General features: G+C 38.4%; 1 protein-coding gene across 2 annotated transcripts in view; it reads left to right on the forward strand.

Moving 5' to 3' along the window:
* Positions 1–1,365: 1,365 nt before the first annotated feature.
* Positions 1,366–24,526, forward strand: part of LOC149838172 (immune-associated nucleotide-binding protein 9-like) — a 40,146-nt gene continuing 16,985 nt past the window's right edge. Inside the window, exons 1-3 of one of the 2 annotated variants that reach the window (XM_090006433.1) lie at positions 1,366–1,470; positions 3,455–3,719; positions 7,321–7,598. In XM_090006433.1, coding sequence (XP_089862559.1) covers positions 3,488–3,719; positions 7,321–7,598 — 510 coding nt within the window. In that variant the 5' untranslated portion in view covers positions 1,366–1,470; positions 3,455–3,487. Of the gene's footprint in view, positions 1,471–1,805; positions 1,958–3,454; positions 3,720–7,320; positions 7,599–24,526 lie in introns of those variants that run through there. The other variant, XM_090006434.1, reaches the window with a different exon arrangement.

The raw sequence follows: 24,526 nt of genomic DNA on the forward strand, positions 1-24,526 counted from the left end.
GGGCGAACTTAGTTGGCCTTAAAGCGGTTTTAAAGTTCGCCCTTTAATTCGATTTGGCCCGATTGCGGCCTTTCGATTCCGCTCAGAATCCAATTCTGACAATGATGGAACTAAGGGTGGGTATTGAGCCGATCCATCTCATTTGGAGCGTGGCCGCTTTAAGCATGACCTGACCCATTTATTAATAAACCAGGTTTAAGCCTTGTTTTTAACAGGCTTGGGTATGGAAAGCAACCCATGACCCAGCTCATTGACCCAATGGGCCAATGTTCAGTGGGTTGGTCCAGCCTGACCCATACTTATAATTCCACATTAGATAATTTTTAAAGCATTCAAATCAAAAGGTCATAACAATTATCTTTCTACTTTTTATAAAGCTTTTTTCTTTTTTATAAGCAAGTTTTTCATAAAGATGACAACTTATTATGGACCAAATTAATAAGTTTCTATAATATTAATACAACTAATTAGATAAATAATAATAGTTAACAACTTTCTTTCTAGGCAATTAATTAGGTTACTCAAACTTGTGGGATTGGCTGATTCCAACCTTTCATTTTATAAACGAGCTGGGTGTCGATCCGATAGCTGAGCCTGACTTGACCCGTTGGGCTGCCTCATCCACAGACCACCCCCTCTTTTTGTTTTTGAAAAAACAGGATACGAGTAGGGATGGCAGTGGACCAGGCCAGGGGACAAGGTCTCCACTATGGCTCGGTCTCAAAATTCTGCCCTTCATCTTTGCCTTCATCTTCGCACGGGTTTTGATTTTAACCTCCATCCCGGTTTCATGTCCTCCATCCCTGATCCAAATGAGGCGAGGCATCGATAGGGCCTCGTTTTTCCTCGATCCATTAACATCCCTAAAAAAAGATTGGTGATGGGGCAGGGAAAAGCGTAAGTCCATCCCCACATGGGTTTTGATTTTAACCTCTATCCCCGGACCCCGTTTCATGTCCTCCCGGTCCAAACGGAGCGAGGCGGGGCATGGGCCCGTTTTCCATCAGTCTACTGCCATCCCTAGACACGAGGACACATAATTTTTTAATCAACAAAACTATTTTTTTATTCTTTAATATTAAAAACTGAGTTTTTAATTAAAATAATACTTAAAAATCATTTAAAACATATTAAAATAATATCCATGAGTGTTAGTGTTTACGAGGTGAACGTGTCATCCCGTATCATTGGGACACGTAAAAATGGCGTGTCCCTGTGACATACCATACCGGAACTCAATATCCACTCCTTTGCGAATCCGACATATAATTCGATTGCGGCGGTTCGATAAATATAATGACAAAACTATCCTTAGATTTCCCGCGTACGGAGCCGCTCTTATTGGGCAGGAAGATTGCCCTTCTTGTAAAATATCAAACCGTAGAAGAATCGGAATACGTCTTCCTCTACGTTCCGAAGGTTTCTGCTCTCTCTGATTCCTTCCGTTTCTTCACTAATTTGCCATCGCTCGTAAGTATTTCATCATTACGCCTTCTTTCTATTCATCTGAACTTCCGATTCATTACTGCGATCGATCGTTCTTCATTCTAGCTGTGTTTCCGATTCAAAACTTACGCGCGTTTCTGTCGCAGATTTCTTTCTTTACTTTTTTTTTTTGCTTCGAGTATCATTAAGGAGCGTACCTTTCTCCTTTTGTGAATCTCTCTGCCGCTTTCGAGTTTTTTAATCTTTGTCCTTTTCCAGATTTTCTGGACGATCGGTGATTTTTCGATTTCCTTGTTGGTGATCGGTTCTTTTTCTGTTTTTTCTTTTTTTGAATTCGGTTAGGGTTTTGTTTGCTTAGTTTTGCGATTCAGTTGCTTAATTGCGTTATGCATACAGTGATTTAGCAGTATGCGGCTGGGAATTTGTTCTTGGTGTTTCGATGCCCTTCACTTCTTTCTTTCATCTTCCTTCTTTTTCAGGGTTTAACTTATGCCTTTATTTTTACTCACATGTAAGTTTGTTGGTTTTGAGATATTGTTTTGCATACATTAGCTAATTCATTGGATACGTTATTATATATGTATCGTATTGCTGATCTATTTAGAGGTTCGATTTTATCTATTATAATCTGTACATGTTTTTGTTATAGTCATACCAAATGCAGTGTTCTTGTGGTGATAGTTTCTAACTGATCAGTCATTAAAGATTCTATCTTCTTTTTAGGAATTTTCTGCTATGTCATGTTTATTTTTTTGGTGGTGGTGTTGTTTGTTGACGGGCGTGATAATCTCTATTTTGTTGGTATGTATTTGGTTTCCGTGTCATATTGTTATAATTGCCATATTACAAGTTGCTCTTTATTTTTACTTTGTTCATTACTGCCTAATTTGATGGAGAATATAAATAATTTTTTGAATCAAAATTTCAATTGTTTTCATTTCCTTTTCATATTGGTGACAACATTTTTTTGTCTAATTGGGGTTCTAAAACCCATCATGTATACAAAATAGAGGGTGATCCATGAAATGTGTAATATAACAAGAAAACACAGTTGATGAGCTGCTAAATCAGGCCAAACCCTTTTATTCTTTTGGTTGGTACAAAGGTTATTTTGAAGAAAATGCTCTAGATTTTATGTTAATGTCATGATGGAGAGCAGGCAGTGTCTCTTTTGGTGCTTGCTCCTTAATTTTTTTGTTTTTTCTTCTCCCACCGAGATTATGTGAGTATGTAGTTGGTGTCAAACCGGAAACTTGTTCAATTTAAGCAATTCCTTCATAGTTCATGTATATGTGTTTATCGTTCAAAGGTTAGTTTGACTGACTAGAGATTGGAAAATTTGTTGTTGAGTGATCTGGTTACATTGTTTAACCAAATTGAGATATTGCAAGCAATTAACTTTTTTATGTTACTTGGGTGATGATTGATCATGGTTGCTCCGAAAGTCAAATAACCAAGAAAGATGGCTTATTTAACTCTAATTTTTTGCATTATGTGGTTATCGTTGAACAAATGCCAAAAAAAAATAATCCTAGATCGAGTGTCGTATGGAATGAAGAAATGGTGAGAATTTTATGATGATAAATTTGTGTTCATCATGGCTTAAGGTATTTTATACTGTAGCCAATAGACTATTGATTAATGTGGCCAAATCATCAAAGTTCTCATCAACTGATGTATAATTTGGGTATAAATCATTTCTTTTTCCTGATGAAGGTTAAGCTTTGGTTGCACCCTGATGCAAATACTCAACCTAAGTTTCAGTAAAATGTTTGCCAAATTTTATGGACCCATAAATGATTTCGAGAGTTTAACATGGTCAATTTTTCTTTGCCTTTCCTTTTTTGGCATGTATTCTCTTTGTATACATTATGGGGTGTGTTTAGAGGTTGTTTCTTTTACCTAATATTGTTTTGCATGTTACCATCAATGGACTCCTTTTGCCATATTTTAGAACTATTCTCTGCTGAAACAAGATTTTTGTGCTTGTATTTTTTACATGAAACAGGATTTCTTGTGAACTATAACGTCTGATTGCAACATGGGTGGAAGTATGGTTGGAGATGATTGGGAATTGGCAACCCCATCAAGTTGGATTAATACTTTGGTTCTTGTTGGGCGAACTGGAAATGGGAAAAGTGCCACTGGGAATAGCATCCTTGGAGAGAAAAAATTTAAGTCTAAACAGAGTTTATCTTCGATAACCTCAACTTGCCAGTTGGAGACAGCTGTGTTGCACGATGGTCGTATTATAAATGTAATTGATACACCTGGTGAGTTTTCTTTTATTACATGTTATCTAAATTGCGCATATTGGATTAGAAAAGATGGTGAATTGAACTTTTAATCCACAACTTTTTCATCAAAAAATGAAAAATGATTTCTGCATATAATTGGTTAGACATATTATGTTCCTTATAAACCATTATTTGTCATGAAAGTCACTTGAAAAGTTCAAGTTAGATGAAATGATATGATTCATTTGCAATATATGTTTGTAAGTTGTCATAACAATGTGTGTGCCTCTGTTTTATAAACGAGTCATACATTTCTAATGTTCAGTAAGTGCAATTTAAGTTTGTACTATCTTTGTGAACATGTCTTCAGTTTGAACACCGTTGCAAGCTGTTCCCCAGCTTGCTTGGGAAACAGAACAAAGAAGGAAAAAGAAAAAAAGGAAAAAAAGAAAAAAAGGAAAAAAAAGGAAAAAAAAAGAAAAAAGAAAAAAAGGGAAAAAAGAAAAAAAAGAAAAAAAGAAAAAAAGAAAAAAAAGAAAAAAAAAGAAAAAAAAAGAAAAAAAAAGAAAAAAAGAAAAAGGTATTTATGGAACAAAAGAAGGAACAAGAAAAAGAAAAGGAAAAAGGTGTTTGTCCTTATCTGATATTAGTGTGACAACTTTTTTCTTTTGAGAAATATATGATCTCATTACTGCTATAAAAGTGTTGCTTATCTCGTGTTCTGTTTCTCAGAAGGCACCTTCATGATAGTTCTATTCTTGGATCCCATTAAAGTAGCACTATTATATAGCAAAGAAATCATATTTCATGTGGAAAAGAACTCAAAGACACAATTATCTTACAAATCACTGCTTGTACTTTGTATCTCAGTGGATTTGGATATGAGTAGGAAAATATTGACCATGAGATTAACATCAAGGTCTATGCACTTGTTGCACAAACACATACAAGAATATGTGTCTATCAAAGCAAAGGACAAATTGAGGCACTTCCTTGCACACTTATATACAAATGGATTAATGATGGTCTGAGGGCATGTATACATGTACAAAACATGCATTGGACTTGTCATGTTTGTCTTAATCATTATTTTTTCTTCCTTTTATTGTGTTTGATATTACCATATGTCATGTAGGTATGAGTGTGGGTAGGCTGCTAAATGAACCGAACAGCCCGTGTCTGGCTTGGTTCGGCTTGTGTATATATATATATATATATATATATAGCAAGAAAAGTTTAAAACGACAAAACATTTGTAGCTAAAACCTCGTGAGGAATATATTTTTTTTGAAAATCTCGCATTTTTTGGGGCAAAATATTGGCAATAATAAACAAAATAAAAAGATTTAGAATATAGTTTTATGAATAAATACAAATAAAATATTTAAAAGTAAAAAACATGATTTTTTCATGATAATAGCCGTTTAAAATGCGATATTTATGCTTTTAAGAAAAACTTGTGATATTTTGAAAATATCACGTGAAATTACTTTTTAAAACTTTTAGGTAATTTCTTGCGAGATTTTTGCTATATTTGTCACACACACACACTATATATATATATATATATATATCTATATCTATATATATATATAACCCGTATATTCGAACGGGTTTTCCTTCGAACTCGATCAAACGCACGGTGTAACGCCACACGGGTTTTTTTCTTCGAAAAAACGAGACTTAGCGGCGGTCAAGATCACCACTAAAAATCATGAGCGCACACAAAAAAAAATGATACGGGTTACTCTCTCTCTCTCTCTCTCTCTATATATATATATAAATGGGTAGGTGCAAAATTGATACGTGCTAAATGAGTTTTTCTGCCCTTTCGGTGTTTTTTTCCGCAGTTTCGACCCCATAAATGTGTTGGGCATTATCGATTTACGAGGAATCCACACCTGGATCATGTGTTTTCGATAAAAAAAATGATATTTGGAGCCTTAAAAACTTACAAAGATTTTGGACCGTTGATTTTTCAAACCTTATAAAAACCTACCCATGTGTTGGAATCAAACACTTCAAGAGCTGATCCCTATAAAATCATTAGAATTTAAAAATAAAATGAAAAACTCATTTAGCACCTATCATTTCGCACCTACCCATTACTCCCTCTCTCTCTCTCTCTATAGAAATGAAAACCTACAAAATGGGCATGGTGCTAATTGCTAAATGAAACATGCTATTGGATTTTTGATGTTTTTTTGAAATTTTGACCGTACATATGTGATCTATATGCTTGTTTGTATAGGAATCACTTCTTGGAGCATTTGATTCCGATGCATGGATAAGTTTTTATAAGGTTTCAAAAATCAACGGCTTACAATTTTCATAAAATTTTGAGGCTCCAAATACCACTATTTCCATCCAAAAATGCATCATCCAAGTGTCGATTTTTAGTAAACCAATCATGTCGATCACATCTATGGGGTCAGAATTTTGAAAAAAAGACCGAAAATCCAATATCATGTTTCATTTAGCTTCGTGCCTATTTTGTAGGTTTCCATTTCCCTATATATATGTATAAAGAGGACACATGGAAGATTTATATTTAAAATATGAACTATTAAGTAATATATATTAAAATTATATATTTTAAGTGTAATATATAAGAAAATATATGTATTACATGTATAAATAACATGAAAGTTTTTTACATGAGCCAACTCATCTCGTGTAGGGACGAGCCAAGTTCGATCTCACGAGCATGAGCTCAGTCCATTGGTAAACAAGCTAAGCCTAAACATGCTCTCTTTGGCTCGTTCAGCTGGTTTACCAGTCCTAGGTGTGGCTATGGGGTATGACATGAAATTTTTTAAAACAATGGGTACATGGGTATGGGTACTCATAACAAACATGCAAAAATATGCAATCTAATTTAACAAGATACTTTGGATATGAAGTTATCTACTGTTAATTATGAGCTAAAAGTCTAAAGCATGTCGAAGTTATATACTATATAGTTAACAAAAGAATAATGTTCAACAAATATATAGAGTTAATATAAACACTTTTGATATCCTGCTTTGTCTCTATGATGATTTTGATAATCAGATGAAGAAAATGGGTGTAGTTAAGTTTGAAACCTAGATGTACAGGAATGCTGAGTAATGTTCATAAAACTTGTACGAGGGACTAGTTGGATTGGATGATCCAATTTTAAATCAACTTAAAAATCCAATTGATTATATGTGTCAAATCATATTTTGAGTTGGTTTTGATTATTTTTATGATACTACCTTTGAGTAATTTTGTTTACATACGAGAAACATGAGTTAAATGTGACTCAGATCTTGACTTATGCATCTGAATAAAACATATATGCTTTAAATTTTATTTGGCTCTCTCGTATTAATAAAAAAATTGTCTTATTTATTTCTTTATAATAGGCACCCATAATTTTTTTCCCCTTAGTTCACTTGTGTACATATTCTTCTCTTTCACCTTTTGTATCCCGTTATGTAAAGTTGGAGCATTGTCTTTATTTTTTTTAATGGAAGAGAGTATAGTTCTCATACCTTACTTATAGGATAGGTTGGTAGGAATTTTTGGTTTAATTATGACCTTTTGGTAGGTATTGCTTTTCGGCATTTTTAGTATTGTGTTAAGATTTACTAATGTTTTTGATCATTGACAGGGTTATTTGATTCATCAGTGGCACCTGAATTTATTGTCAAAGAGATTGTTAATTGTATTACATTGTCCAAAGATGGTATTCATGCGGTCCTTGTTGTTGTTTCGCTAAGGAACCGATTTACTATAGAAGAGATGGTTGCATATCAAAGCTTGCGAAGTTTGTTTGGGGAGAAAATTGTCAATTACATGATTGTTGTTCTTACTGGAGGTGATGAACTTGAGGAAGAGGATGAGACTTTGGCAGACTATTTGGGACAAGACTGCCCCCAATGCCTGAAGGTTAAATTTCTTATCAGTTACTGCAATTCTCTCATTTTTTGGTACTTAATTATTAGTGTTGAAGTTGGTGGCTAGGGTTTTCAAGTAAACACGAGAGAGAGAGAGAGAGAGAGAGAGAGAGAGAGAGAGAGAGAGAGAGAGAGAGAGAGAGAGAGAGAGAGAGAGAGAGAGAGCATCCTTTCTCATTAGGGCTAATCTCACTTAAATAGAGAGATTAGCCAGCAACAAAGAATGTACAATAATACCCTTAAGAATAATAATTAAATACCAGGGACCCGACCCATTAGATAGTTACTGCTTCTCAACAATTAGAATATATGGTCAAAATATTATTAACATTTGAATTTATCCGTGAATGTTTTAAGGTTAGGCTGGTACCTGATTGGTCTTCCAGAATAATCTCATCATCTGATAGCTAATTATTAAAACTGTAGGCATTTGATGATGTTTTTTAATGATATTTTATATTTTGTTTAAATTTCAAACATGTTGCTTCCAGAATCCACTTGTATAAACTCAACTTCATGTTTTTCCTTCTCAAATAAAAAGGTTGCAACAAGTTTTAACATGTAGAGAAGTATGTGTTATTAATCCGAAAATCATAACCATGAGAGGTATGAGTATGTCTATGGGTCTTATTGGTACTTTAGAAAGGTGCTTATCATTAGCATTATCCACAAAATTGTAAGAATCCTTGTAAATTTATGGCCTAATCCAAACCCACTTATCACTTTTTTGGTTTTAGGCCTGACTTGATCATAGCATATCCTAAGTGGGCATTGTGTAATTTACACCACAGCATTCTGGAAAAACAAGTGGGGACTCATGCATAAGAATTTGGAACTGTACTTGATTAATCTTGGTGGTGACTACTAATCCAGTCTTATAGCACTCTACAAAGAACAGAAACACACCTCAACCTAAAACACATGGTTTCAACCATATTAACATCATGCTATGTAAGCTTGTTTAAACACCATTATGACCCAACGTCATCCACCTGATGTTGGTTTTCATGAATTACACAACTTTCTCATATCACATGGCACAACATAAAAATGGGCAAATAGAGACACCTAGTGGTATTGTTTATTGGAAGGTGTAACAAAAAGGTGTATCTTAGCACTACAAAAAATTAAAAAAGCAGGGAAAATAAAAAACAAATCATATCTATGAAAAGTAATTAAGCTTTGAAACTGCTAGAAGTCTAGAACATCAAATGCAGTTAGATGTAAACTATTAATTATTAATAGATGATAGTAACTAATAAGGAACAACTATAAAAAAAAACAAATATATACAATGAATAACTGAAGAATTCTACATGAATAAATAAAAAAAGAAACACAATTATAAATAATTAACACAAAAAATATTGCACAGTTATAAGGTCATATTATAGTTCATATTGCATTAGTTTTATGTAACATGGACACTTCTAAGAGGGCAACAAACCTGTGTCGCACCCACACCGATGTGAGTGCGACACTTGGACACAGCATCGTTTGTGTCAGGTGAAGTCAACCGCAATGAGATTGATTTCTGTCTGAAATTGGATTTTGTTAGCCTTAACAAAGTCCAGTTTTGTCTATATTACATAGGTAACATAAATGCACACACACAAACACATATATCTGCACCCCTGCACTGCGCCCAATTTTTTTGGAATTGCCATGTTGCAGTCTCCACACCCTCACCTATGTGCCATAGCATTAGTTTTATGATAAAAACACGTTAGAGCTACAACCTCTAGACTAACCTTAGGTTGAATGAGACATCCGAAGGTCAGTTTTTTGGAATATCCTTTTACAAAGCACCTCTTTGTGGGCGAATGAGGGAAGATCTCTAACAAAAACAATTTTTAAGACTTGGATTCGGGATATCCTTGCACATAAACAATTCTTAAGAAGTGGATAAGGGTGGATCTCTTAAAAAAAAAACATAAATTTGTGCAAAATCTCTAAATTTTTATTGTGATTTGATACAAATCAGAATGGAAGGGCTTTCTTAAGTTTGAATGTGAAAATAAGATCCAAATGATCCCCTTCTGGCCTCCCCTCCCCTTTCAAAGCAGCTAGATCACACTTTTATGGTCACTGGAAAATTTAAGTTTCCGATGATGGTTTGTTTGTAGCATATGGTACATTATGATGAAAACCCATATCATGTGACCCGATAATTGGGATTTAGACAATATGAGGCCCTCTTGTATCGGTTGAGGCAGGGCCCGATACACCAATATGTCATTTTGTATTATCATATGGTACGATATGGACAGAGGGCCTGATACACTGATCCCTCTTGTATCGGTTGAGGCAGGCCCGATACACCAATATGTCATTTTTGTATTATCATATGATACGATATGGATAGAGGGACTGATACACTGATGTATCATTTTGTATTATCATATTGTATAATATGGTTTTTTACAACATTGCCTAGTAGTCCTTCCCATGCACTTCATGTCATGTGTGTTTAGGAGTTTAACAAGAAGACTAAAGAAATTTAACCACCATAGGTTTATCCACAACAATGTGAATTTTTTTTCATTTGTTTAAATGTTAATTAAATACAACACTTTTAATTCAATGGATCATCATTAGTGCCAAAGTTTCATTATTTTTCTCAACTTAACAAAGTTGGTGGTTATGTTAAGGTGTAATGTATATAACCTATGTTATTATGGGAAAAATGTAAGATCCACACATTTCAAAAAAAAAAAAAAGTTCGGATCCAGGTTGGATCCAACTCAGATCTGGGTCAACACCTCCTCCATGTTTCTATTTAAACCCCCCAGGGGGGTTTTCCTTTTTTATAAAGCAGCAAGGGGACCCCGAGCCTGCCCCGACTGTCACCGGAGAACCCCGCCCCCCTCGTCTTCTTCCCTCTCTCGCCAGGCTCTCCTTTGCCAGAGCTCCTCCTCACGCCGACGAAATCCGACTCCCTCCCGACGCCTCTCTCCCCCTCTCTGCTGAAAGCCGGACCCCGCTGGAGTCTCCCGACTCCCTCTTTCGCACGTCGGAGCCCCCTCAGGTACGCCCCTCCGACCTTTTCTCCTGTCCCCCTGTTAATCCCAGGCAGGAGGGCGCCGCCCCTCCTGCCCTCTCTCGTTCTCCCTGTCTTCCCTTCTCTTTCTCCCCCCCTTCCCTTGTCTCTGTTTAACGCCGGCAGGATGGCGCCGACCTTCCTGCTCTATCTCTGTCTCCGTGTAAACAAAAGCAGAGGAGGGGCGCCACCCCTCCTCCCCTCTCTCATTCTCCCGGTCTTCTCCTCTCTTTCTCCGCCTTCCCTTCTCTCTGATTAACGCCGACAGGAGGGTGTCGACCCTCCTGCTCTCTCTCTCTCTCTCTCTGTCTTCCTGTAAACCAAGGCAAAGGAGGGGCGTCGCCCCTCCTGCCTTCTTCTCTCCCATCTCTTTGTTTAAAACGAGGCAGAGGAGGGGCACCACCCCTCCTGCCTCCCTATTAACCCAGCAGAGGAGGGGCGCCGCCCCTCCCTGCTCCATCTTTCCCTTTGTTAGCAGCCATGGGTGACGCCCCTCCTGCCTCCCTGTTAACCCAGTAGAGGAGGGGCGGCGCCCCTCCTTGCTCCCTTTTTCCTTTGTTAGCAGGCAGGGGCAATGCCCCTGCTGACCCCTCCTCTTCTCTATTAGCAGGCAGGGGCGACGCCCCTCCTGCCCCTCCCCTTTATTTCCCCGTTTGCCTAGGAACCGAGCTTGGCTCGGCTGTGGCTTGCCCAACCATGGGCTTGCGGCAGTGGCCCAGCCATGTTGGGAAGGCCCGACCGAGTTGAGCTTGGTCGTTATCGAGCCCAGCTCGGCCCCCGCCTTCTGCTGGTCGAACACAGCCGAGCTGAGCGCGGCTAGCACCGAGCCCAACTCAGTTCACCCTTGCCATGAGCCTCGCCTAGCCTGGTCAGCTCGAACCAGGTTCGGGTTCGACCCCTTCAATGTAAGCATTCCTTACTTCAATGAATTTTAAAAAGGTTTCATCGTTTACTTTGCACCACGATAATATATCTTTTAGCACACCACATCGGCGCAACGGACGCGACACACGCACCAAGCCACGAGCCCTTGATAACCTACGCTCAGAATCGTCAGCGAGTTCGACCATCTCTGAGGTAGAAAAAAGTTGCATACGAGGACAAATGATAGAATACTTCTAACTTTTATATATATATATATATATATATATATGCTTTTAAACTCAAGGACACAGTTTTGCGTATTCTTTTCTATTTAAAATTTATGTCATTTACTTTGCCGCCGCGTTGTTACGTGCACAGGCTACTGCTTACACAATTTACTTAGCCGATGTACGGTTTCGTACATCATGCACTGCTTACGCAATTTATTTAGCCGATGTATGGTTTCGTGCATCGTGCATCACTTATGAAATTATTTAGCTCGATGTATGGCTTCACATATCGAGTTTGGATGTCATTTACTTTGCCGCCACACTGTTACGTGTACAGGATATTGCTTACACAATTTACTTAGCTAATTTACGGTTTCGTACATCGTGCACTGCTTACGCATTTTACTTAGTCGATGTACGGTTTCGTACTTCGTGCACAGTTTACGCAATTTATTTAGCCGATGTACAGTTTTGTACATCATGCACTGTTTACGCAATTTATTTAGCCGATGTATAGTTTCGTACATCGTACATGGCTTATGCAATTTATTTATCTCGATGTGTGGTTTCGCACATCGAGTCTAGCTTTATGTTATTTATATTGCTGTCACGTTGTAATGTGCACATGCTTATGCTTTGATATATATATGTATCATATATACACACAATTTGGCATACTCCTGCTTACTTTGCCTTACGCTTGCATTTAAAGACGCAGATTTGCGCATGTTCGCCAAGTCTTTAAAGAAAAAAGGGATTTCACATGCGAGATTCCAAAGCTCGTAATATTCGTTGTTTCGAAAAGCAAAAATAAATATTTGGCGTTTGCATATTCGCAACCAAGTTTTTCCCTCAACCCTGCATAACAGAAGGGCTTCGACTACGTAGCCCTAAGTGGTATGTACGGTCATTCGTTTTGGTATCCGAAATGACTCGGATATTTTCGGCTTAAAGCACGGAACATTGAAATTTCCAAATGACGTTGAGGTTTCTTTCTCTGAAGCTGATACTCCTCTCATCGTAACGATACTATCAGACATGCACGACATATTAGTACTATGATGATTGGATGAGAGGTTTATGGTAACCTCGTAGCATGTAAATGCAGAATGATTAAAAGAAAATCACATAAATGCTGATAACCAGGACTTTGAGATTTCTAAATAATGTTGGGGTTTCTTTATGAGAAACCGATATCCCTTTCATCGTAACGGTACTATCAGACATGCACGACATGTTAGTACTATGATGATTGGATGAGAGGTTTATGGTAACCTTGTAGCATGCAAATGAACAATGATGAAAAGTAAATCATATAAATGGTGATCATCGCCTTCACAGGTAAGATGCTCAATTTGGTTTGAAAAACCAGAGCATGTAGAATGGGTCGTTAGTTAAAATAGAACCTGACATACCCATTCGTCTCTTGGTTCCGTCAAGGGAGAGGATGAGATGGTACAAAAACTCCGATGGATAGGATGATAACAACTACACTCTTTGAGTAGCAATTGACTCGGTGTCTCCGGTCATCGAAGTTAGGGGACGGGGCTACCAAAAATTATTCTAGGTGATAGATCTTATAGACTTCTGCAGAAGTTGGATGCATCATTTGCTATGAATGCTTATGGAAAATTTTCTCTCGGTCACTGACCGTCCCCTTAGGAACGAACTCAGCTAGTTGTCTAGGGTATCAAAATAAATAGCATAACAAACTCCCGAAAGTCTCAATTGTTTCTACGTTATCTCCTGTGCGTACCCTCAGGACAGTTAATATCGATACAAGATTATCATGCTCATTTTACTTATTCTGAACTGCACATCACGAAAGGAACAACGTATATGTTAGTTTTATTCTTAATTTTGATATCTATGCACCTACCAGATTTTCATCAATCTGACCCATTTCATGGGTTCAGGTGATGATTAGGTCAGAACGACAAGCTATGGCGCGATGACGTGATGATATCAAGATAAGACTCTTTCCCTGACGTTTTGCTCATAAGGACATTTTTTTAAATTTGGCATAAGTGTTTCTTTGAAATTTTACTTTTCGTATAAACATTAAAACCTCGTTTTGAATCTATTTGGTTTTAATGAATGCACGGAGTTACAAATCCATTGGGTAAAGGAAGGTTCACCTGTAATGCGCCCAAGGTCCGTTGACTTATCATTTCAAATACCATTTTCCACTGAACTGCTATTTTAAACTCTAAAAGGAATGATTACAAAGCTTTCAAAATTTTCCTAAAAGGTTTAAGTTCAGGATTTTGGAGGCGTTACAAATGGTATTAGAGCGATAGGAAAAACAATGATTCTTGATCATCCGGCATCTGCATCGTACTGTAAGTATTTATTGATTAAATCATTTTTGTCTCTATTCTAATTAAAGAAATATGTTTAGATGTCATGCAATGAGATGATCGAGGCAATAGATTCCTTGACCGGAGCAGTTAAACAACTCCAATCAATGGTTCAAAACTTGGATCATAAGGTGAATATGTTGGCTTACGAAAGCACCAACCTAGGATGACGTGGTAACCGATAGAATGCCATCAAGCTCACCCGAGTCAAATGTATTCTCGGGATCCTGTAAATTGTCTGTGGAAGAATGCCACCTTATACAAAGCCACAACAAGAGACAGCTGGCCGCGCAAGGCATTGAGGAATGAGAGTGAGTTAAGGGTATACAAGAGAAAAAGTCTGTTGGAAATGGTGGAGCCAACAAACAACGACATGCTGACGTCAAAATACAGGGATCCCCATTCAAGAAGCAAAATCAAGATAGAAGAATCGAGCTACAACAACTGCCAAACCAGATATGCCCGAAGTGCAACTATATTCATCTTGGACAGCCATGCCCCCGAGACACTGGAGGCTGTCTATATTGTGGGAAGATGGGGCATTACACCCAAAATTGTCGCAAGACGACAACAAATTGGTAGAGACGAACCACAGGTGAAGGTAAGCAACAACAGCAACCTCAACAACAACCACAAAGAGGAGTGTCTGGCCGTGTTTATGCCACTGTAACCGAACAAGTAGAAAATAACGAATAGACACTTTAATGGTCGTACGTTAAGACTTTTTGTGATTGAGATAAATTTTTGCCAGGTAAAGGTTCATCAATGAAATCACGTATATATTTTGTTCAACCGAGTAATTAGCTCAGAACTTTTCTCAGAAACTCATTATGAGTTGTCTTGATCACTTTAAGAGCTTATATGTTTGGGTACACACACATGTTGTGCATCCTCGTTAACCCCGATTAACTTAGACTACGATCTCTACAGATAACCTTTGAAGGATATTTTGAGCACAAAATTCTTTTAAGAGGAGAAGGATATAAGATATGTATAGATATATTTCGGATCCAGGTTGGATCCAACCCGGATCCGAGTCAACCCCCCCCCAAGGGGGGGTTTTCCTTTTTTATAAAGCAGTGAGGGGACCCCGAGCTTGCCTCGACTGTCACCGGAGAACCCCGACCCCCTCGTCTTCTTCCCTCTCTCGCTAGGCTCCTCTTTGCCGGAGCCCCTCCACACGCCGACGGAACCCGACCCCCTCTCGACGCCTCTCTCCCCCTCTCTGTTGAAAGCCGGACCTCATCGGAGTCTCCCGACTCCTGCCTCCCTCTTTCATACGTCGGAGCCCCCTCAGGTACGCCCCTCTGACTTTCTCTCCTGTCCTCCTATTAATCCCAGGCAGGAGGGCGCCGCCCCTCCTGCCCTCTCTCGTTCTCCCTGTCTTCCCCTCTCTTTATCCTCCTCTTCCCTTCTCTTTGATTAACGCCGGCATGAGGGCACTGGCCCTCCTGCCCTCTCTCTGTCTCCCTGTAAACCAAGGCAGAGGAGGGGTGCCGACCCTTTTGCCTTCTTCTCTCCCGTCTCTCTGTTTAAAACGAGGCAGAGGAGGGGCGCCGCCCCTCCTGCCCTCTTCTCTCCCGTCTCTCTGTTTAAAACGAGGCTCCCTCCTGCCTCTCTGTTAACCCAGCAGAGGAGGGGCGCCGCCCCTCCCTCCTCCCTCTTTCCCTTTGTTAGCAGGCAGGGGCGACACCCCTCTTGCCTCCCTGTTAACCCAGTAGAGGAGGGGCGCCGCCCTTCCTGCTCCCTTTTACCTTTGTTAACAGACAGGGGCACCGCCCCTCCTGCCTCCCTTTTCCCTCTGTTAGCAGGCAGGGCGCCACCCCTTCTGCCCCCTCCCCTTTGTTTGCTTAGGAACTGAGCTTGGCTCGGCTGTGGCCTGCCCAACCGTGGGCTACGGCAGTGGCCCAACCATGCTGGGAAGGCACGACCTGTTAAATTATATATAATATCCTAGGCTAACTAGGAATTGTTTAAGTCTAGTTAGAATATGATTTTTGATTTTTTCATTTTTGTACTGATTTAGGCTTTTTGACTAGTCAATGTTTGACTTGGTCAAAAAGAAAGAGAGTCGTTGGACTCCCAACAACTCTATTTAGAGCCGTTGGGAGCCCAACGACTCCCTCTCCTACTTCCCTCAAATGTATTATAAATATGGGGCAAAGCCCCGTCACTATGTATGATTTTCCAAGGGTGTTTACCCATTCAATAAAAATATTTTTCCTCTCTTTGTTTTATACCCTTTTTGGGGTATTTTTGTATGAACCCTTATGGTTCTTGTGAGTGATCTTTTTTGGTAATTTGGTTGGAGCGATTTGAAGCTTCGTTTGGTGATGATCCAGGAACTCATCTTCTTACATGGTACCAGAGCTTGGTGATCAAGCTAAGTTTATTTTTGGTGCATCAGGAAACGTGCCATCCAAAGTTTGGAAATGAAGTGAAGTTCTTTTCAAAATCGTGATCGTGTAAAGAGCTTGGAGGAGCACTCGTACTCATTATCGATGGTGGAGTACTTATTATCGTCTCTTTTATCTCTTCTCATTTTCTATCTCAATTGTCTCTATTTTTTTTAGAACCTTGTAAAATGGATGACAATAATGATGTCACCATTAAACCCATCAAGCTTAACGACTCTAACTATGTTACATGAGCTTCAATAATGAAGCCCCTCATATGGGGAAAGGGGTTATGGGGATTAATTGATGAAATCGATTTGGAACCCAAGCTAATCCTTATAAAGGTAGAAGGAGAGAAAGAAATACCTCTTACAAAGAGTTGAAAAAAACAAAGCCATTACCACTTATGAAAAAAAGTGGAAAGAATAGAGAATGGGACTTGCCAAGATTATGTCTTGGCTCATAAGTAGTGTCGACATCAAAAATGTTTAAGTCTTGCAAAATTTGAACATGCTAACGATGCTTGGGACTATCTTAAGAGAATGTATTCTCTTAAAGACATTATACATGTGTGCAACTTACAAGACAAAGTTCAATATGGTTCAAGGGGACAAGAGTATTAGAGAATACTATAATAGTTTGTTCGAATTATGAGAAGAATTGGATTTCTTTGAACCAAAGTGGCATTGTCCACAAGACATAGAACTTCGCCAAAATCAAATGAATGCGAAGCACTTCTTTCAATTTATTAGAGGGTTAAGATCGGAGTTTGAATCAACCAAATCTGTTCTTCTTCATCGAGGAAAAGTTCCTTGCATAGAAGACACAATAGAAGAGTTAAGCATGAAAGAGAATAGGCGTAAGAAAAGAATCTCTAAGAGTGATGATGACTTGGTTTTAGCCGTATCTAGACCAAGAAATCATGTTCGTACATACAAACCTCCACACTATGGGAGGACAAATGATGAGAAGCAAGAGAATGAATTTGAAAACAGAAAAGTCATTTGTTACTATTGTCGAGGACTGGGACACGTAAAGACTTATTATCCAAAATTAAAGAAACCCTATAGCATCTTCATCCACTGGAGCTGCTGTTTCCTCCGTCGGCATTTTCGATCTTGGTAAATCTCTTTGGTTTCTTGACTCAGGTGCTTCTTTTCATATGATACCAAACATAGATATGTTATCTGAATGTCATAACTCAAATGGGTCGAATGTTTTTACCGCTGATGGAACATCTCTTGAAATCAAAGAAATAGAAAATTTTAAAAATATTTCTCAAAACTCAAAAAGATTTTGTATTCCGCAAATTAGATATATTCTTAAACTTAACCTAAATCTTTTATCTGTCTCTCAATTATCTGACCATGGGTGTAATGTTTCCTTCTCTTATGGTTGTCGAGTGCAGGATCACCAGTTAGAAAAGCTGATTGGAGAATGCCATAGAGAAGAAAGCTTGTACTACATGGATTTTTTGGAAATACCCAAGAGTACATTATGTTGTAATGTTAAGAAAATAGACTTGGATCTATGGCATAAGAGACTTGGCCATCTAGTATATCCAAGATCCAGTTATTTTCAAAGATTTTTTTTTGTAATTTTGAAACCTTTACATGTGAAAAATGTATTCTTGGAAAAATGAAAAAATTACCTTTTCAAGAAAGAACCTTTGTCTCTTCTCGACTACTTGAGTTAGTACATTCGGATGCATGGGGACCCACACTTGTTATATCAAAAGGTGGTTTCATGTATTATGTAATTTTCGTAGTGTAAGTTTTTCTCTTGTACCTGTCTTGTGAGAAAGAGAAGAGAAGAGAAGAAGAAAAGAGAGGCTGCGGCTGTCACGATTTCAATTAAAGAAATCGTGACCTAAACATGTATTTAAGCTTATATTACACTATGGGTCGGGTCTGGTATATATATCCAGACCCGATAACTAAAATACATCTTTACATACATGGACGGTGACATGGATCGGGTCGGATCCTGCACCTTTTTCACCCCCCTCAAGTTGATCATGGTTTTGGACCATGAACAACTTGCTTTTAAGCATCCAAAAGCGATCCTTGGTTAACCCTTTTGTAAATATGTCTGCAACCTGTCTTTCAGTACTGACAAACTCAGGTTCAATCTCTTTTTTCTTCAACTTTCTGTCTCACAAAGTGTTGGTCGATCTCAATGTGTTTGGCACGACTGTGATGTACTGGATTGAATGGCATATTGATAGCACTTTGATTGTCACAGAGCAAGGTAGTGTGGCAGATCTTTTCTCCTACTTCAGTTAGAAGATGCCTGATCCATGTGACTTCGGCAGTGGCAGCAGCCATGGATCTATATTCAGCCTCAGTGCTTGATCTAGCGATAGCTTTTTGTTTTCTACTGCTCCAAGAGACTAAATTTCTTCCAATGAAGGCACAATATCCTGATGTAGATCTTCTTTCGTCGGGATCTCCTGCCCATTCTGCATCACAATATACAGTAATTTCGTGCTCGCTTTGGCCATGGGACTGTGGTAAATATATCAATCCATCCCCAATAGTCCCTTTCAGATATCTAAGGATCCTCTTGACCGCTTCCATATGTCCAGTACGTGGCGCATGCATAAATTGAGACACTTGATTGACTGAATAAACAATATCAAGTCTAGTGAATGTGAGGTATTGTAACATTCCTATTATGCTGCGATACCTGGTGGAGTCATCACACAGATCTCCATCATGAGCACTAAGTTTTTGATGAAGTACACTCAGAGTTCCTAGAGGTTTGCAGTCTTTCATGCCTGTCTTGCTGAGAACATCTACAGTGTACTTGTGTTGAGTGAGTGTCAATCCATGAGCCTGGTTGTCAACTTCTACACCAAGGAAATAGCGTAGAACTCCAAGGTCTTTCATTTTGAACCTTTGACCTAATAAGTCTTTTATTTCTTGAATGTGGTCCGTAGAGTTTCCTGTGATGATAATATCATCGACATAAATTAATAATAGAGTGGTCACAGACTGACTTTTAAAGATAAATAATGAGTGGTCCAGCATGGAACGTGAAAATCCATGTTTCTGAATCTCATATGAGAAGCTATCAAACCAAGAGCGAGATGCTTGCTTCAGGCCGTAGATGACTCTTTTTAACCTGCATACATGGGTTTTACAATTTTGTTCTTGATATCCAGGGGGTTGTTCCATGTATACCTCCTCCTTCAAATCCCCATGTAAGAATGCATTTTTAACATCAAGCTGACTCAACTTCCATCCATGTTCAACAGCCAGGGAAATGATAATTCGAATCGTTCCCATTCTTACAACCGGATTAAAAGTCTCATCATAGTCTTGCCCTGCTTCTTGAGTGAATCCTTTTGCTACAAGCCTTGCTTTATATCGTTCAATGGTTCCATCTGGCTTGTACTTGATTTTGTAGACCCATTTGCATCCGACAACATTTTTGTCAGGTGGTCTGGGAACAACTTCTCATGTTCCACATTCATGCAAGGCTTGCATTTCATCATTCATGGTTTCTACCCATTTCATAGAAGTTGCTGCCTGATAATACATGATGGGCTCTTCATCCTTATTTATGGCAGTTAAAAACAATTGAAAATCCAAGGAGAAGTTGTTATAACTAACCCACCTGTCAATAGGATGCCGTATGCGGTTTGATTTTCTGACTGCGAGGGTATGAGAAGGAGTAGGATTGGCGGTTGAGACCTGATCTAAATGACTTGATGTTGTCGGTCTCTGTCTGGAATAGACAATGCCTTTGTATCTGCCCGGTACTTCCTCTGCATTCTGTGACCTCGACTTCCCAGTGTTCTAAAAAACCTCTTCTTCTTGTTGCACGCAATCTGAGGAATATGTTTCATTGGAGCCAGCAAAAAGTTCTGAGCTTAGCAAGGATGGTAAATTTCAGTTGGCATACTCGTTGTGTTAGCTCCGTGATCAAAATTTTGTTCATCAAAGACAACATTTCTTGAGGTTCTGATACGTTTGTTGGTGGGATCATAACACCTATACCCTTTGTAGTCATCTGCATATCCCACAAATCTGCACTTTTGGGCTTTGTCTTGAAACTTGTTTCTCAGTGACTGATCGATATGCACATAGCAAACACATCCAAAAACACGCAGATCATAATAACTAGGATAAGTTCTAAAAAGACAGTGATAATGAGACTTATTTTCCAGAATAACCATAGGCAGTCTGTTTATCACATGCACGGCAGAATGGAAGGCTTCTGTCCATAAGTTGATGGGAAGATTACTGTCATGAAGCATACTCATGGCACTTTCAACGATATGCCTGTGTTTTCGTTCAGCAATTCCATTTTGTTGAGGGGTGTGAGGACAGGACACCCTTCTTCCTATTCCATTACTTTGGAGAAAAGAGATAAAATCACGGGATGAGAATTCCCCACCTCCATCACATTGGAAAAATTGAATAGACTCAGAAAATTGATTTTTGACAAGGGAAAAAAAATTTTGAAACAAAGAGAAGACTTTCGACTTATTTTTTATGAAATATATCCAAGTGTATCGAGTATAGCTATCAACAAAGATTAGATAGTATTTGCTCCCAGAGCCAGAGGCAACTGGGGTTGGTCCCCATACATCAGAACAGATTATCTCAAAAGGTTTTGAAGCTCTCTTATTAATGGAATGAAAAGGCAATACATGACTCTTGCAGGAAAGACAACTGGAACATTTGTGACTGTTCTCATCCCTATTTAGACTTTCTTTTGGAATGAGATTATTAGATACAAGTTTTTCAATGAAATGACCCCCACAATGTCCTAATCCACTATGCCATAAGAATGACTTATTACATTCAGAAATACTAAAAACATTAACAGAAGAGGATGAACATGACTCTAATGAAGGCTCTGAATTCAGGTGGACAGGGCGGACAACATGACAAGGAGCTTCTTCAAAGACATACATATTGCCTTGTCTCTTTCCTTCAGCGAATGTTTCCCTCGTGCGAAGGTCCTTGACCTGCACAGAGAAGGGAGTAAATTCAACTGAAGCATTATTATCATCAATAAGTTTGGAGACAGAGACAATATTTTTCTTAATGTCAGGAGCATGAAGAACGTCAGAAAGAGTAAGAGTGGAATGTAACATGGGAATGACAGTTTTTCCAACATGAGAAACAGGATGGTGGGATCCATCTTCAGTGACAATCTTACTTTTTCCAAAATAAGGAATGGGGTTAGAAATCTTACCTGCATCACCTGTTATATGAGTCGCTGCCCCTGAGTCGACAAACCAGGTGCCTTCATCGCTCTGCTTCAATTTCAACTCTGACAAGGCAGATATCAATAAATCTTTAATCTCTCCACTGCTTGAGAACTTCCTTTTGTTTTCTGTCTATGGACCCTTTCCTTTATTCTCTGGATTATGCCAACAATTCGCCTTGATATGCCCCTTTTTATTACAAAGGAAGCAGGTAGGAATGGATCTTGACCCCTGCACATGAGCTAGCATATTTGGAGTGGGAAGCAAACCACGCCCTCCGTGTCCACTTCGTCCTTGTCCTCCTCGTCCGCGTCCTCTACCATAAGACACCCCTGTGGCAAAAACTTCTTGAGAATTTGTGTGAACATGAGATTCCTCAGAGAACCCTTTCAGAGTCATCTCATACTGAATTAATTTTGCTCGCAACTCATCAAAGGTAGGAAGAGCAGAAAGACACAATAGGGAAGTGACGATCATGTTGTAGTCGGATCCCAATCCACTCAGAGTCTGTTGTACCATATCGCTGTCATTCACCGCGCATCCTATAACCGCAAGTTGATCTGTGATAGTCTTCATCTTGTTCAGATATTCCATGATGGTCATGGAATCTTTTCTCAACATCTGGAATTCCCTCTTGAGAAAAACCATTCTCGCCTGCGAAACTTGTGAATATGTTTGAACCAATTTTTCCCAAAGTTGCAGAGCAGTACAGTTGTCGGGGATGGCAACAAGGACCTCTTGGGACAAGGTGAAAGTGATGTATGCAACCACTGATTGATCTTTCCTTTCCCAGTTGAGGTAGTCAACATTCTTGACATACACAATTGAACTTACTCCTTTGTCGTCTTTTTCTTCTCTCGTAACAAATTCGAGTGGGACGGGAGTGGTTCCATCAAGGTGACCTAAGAGACCTTGACTCCTTATAAAAGGAATAATTTGCCTCTTCCAAATCAAGAAGTTTGAGGTAGTTAACTTTTCAGAAACGAGTTGAGTGAGAAAACTTGAGGAAAGATTGGATGAAGAGGAATAAAGAACCATGAAAAAAAGAATTTTAACAGGAAAGTATTTACGAAGTGCCCAGTCTACAGCCAGAGAGATTTGTTGATCGCCTTATTTTTTTTTTTTTGCGGCTGTGCAACTTTCGAGAAACTAGTGATCAGAAATTTTCGGATTCAAAAGGAGAACCGGATCCAAAAAAATTGTTATATTTATGGGGTTTATGATTAACACGATAACAAGTTCTGAACAACTCACGTTGAACTGAATTTAAACTTGACTGTGTTTTCAGACAGAACACAAATGAGTATGATATCAACAGAGGATGGGATATACGAATATCAGATTGATAACAAGGAGGAATGGCCTGCAGCCACTAGATGGATTAGATGTAGATCAGAAATCTGATATAAAAAAATTGGACAGTATATAAAAGGAAAACCAATCAGAGACTTAATATATCAGATTTGATGCAATCTCACACACATATCTGAATATTTCGGTTCAAGTGAGAAAATAAGAATATGCAGAGGTGGAGTATTTCAGACGAAGAAGAAGATGGGTCGGTTTTGGGGATTCAGGTGAAACTAGGGATTCACGTGAATACAGAAGGTGAAGTGATTCAGATCTGGTGCAAAAACACAACCAGATCTGAATGTTCCAGACGAAGAAGCAGATGGGTTGATTTTAGGGATTCACGTGAAACGTGAATCCTTCCAAAAAACTAAGAGAAGAGGTGGAAGGAATAAGAACCTTTCTTGATTGAAATAGTCAGGTCGCACCTTTTTGGAAGCCACTTCAAACTCTACGTGGATCTTGGCTCTGATATCATGTAAGTTTTTCTCTTGTACCTGTCTTGTGAGAAAGAGAAGAGAAGAAGAAAAGAGAGGCTGCGGCTGTCACGATTTCAATTAAAGAAATCGTGACCTAAACATGTATTTAAGCTTATATTACACTATGGGTCGGGTCTGGTATATATATCCAGACCCGATAACTAAAATACATCTTTACATACATGGACTGTGACATGGATCGGGTCGGATCCTCCACCTTTTTCACGTAGATGACTTTACAAGACATACTTGGATTAATTTGCTTAAACATAAATCCAAAGTTTTCTCACATTTTCAAATATTTCATAATCTAGTCAAAAATCAATTTAAGAATGATATTTCATTTTTTCGCATCAAAAGAATTTGAAGATTATTTGAACCTATACGATATTACACATCAAAGATCATGACCCTATACCTCTCAACAAAATGGTTTAGCAGAAACAAAACATTAGGCATATTATAGAAACAACAAGAACTTTACTCATTATACATCAAGTATAAAAAACCTTTTGGGCCAAAACCACTCTAACTGCAATTTACCTTATTAACAGGATGCCATCTTCTTCACTAAACAATATCTCTCCTGTCGAAAAACTTTTCAAGCAAATTCCAGATTATTCTAGGTTGAGGGTTTTTGGGTGCAAATATTTTGTTTTTACAGATAAAAATGATAAACTCTTTCATCGTGCTATTCCTTATGCCTTCTTAGGATATGTGAGTCATCAAAAAGGCTATAAATGTTTTGACCTTAAAACTAAAAAGTTATATGTATCAAGGAATGTATCTTTCTTTGAAAAGAAGTTTTTTTAAAAGTGAGAATCCTACAGAAATAGATGAGTATTCCTTTTTGTTGGACTTAGTTCCAAAGATTGATGAATGAGACATTAATCAAAGTCAAGATGATCAAAATGATATGATAAGTTCAGAATCATTTAGTGATAATCAAGATTGTATTCGATATTCTAGGCAGAAAA

This window comes from Nuphar pumila, chromosome 5 (genome assembly GCF_984573655.1).
Source record: "Nuphar pumila chromosome 5, dmNupPumi1.hap1.1, whole genome shotgun sequence".
Lineage (NCBI taxonomy): Eukaryota > Viridiplantae > Streptophyta > Magnoliopsida > Nymphaeales > Nymphaeaceae > Nuphar > Nuphar pumila.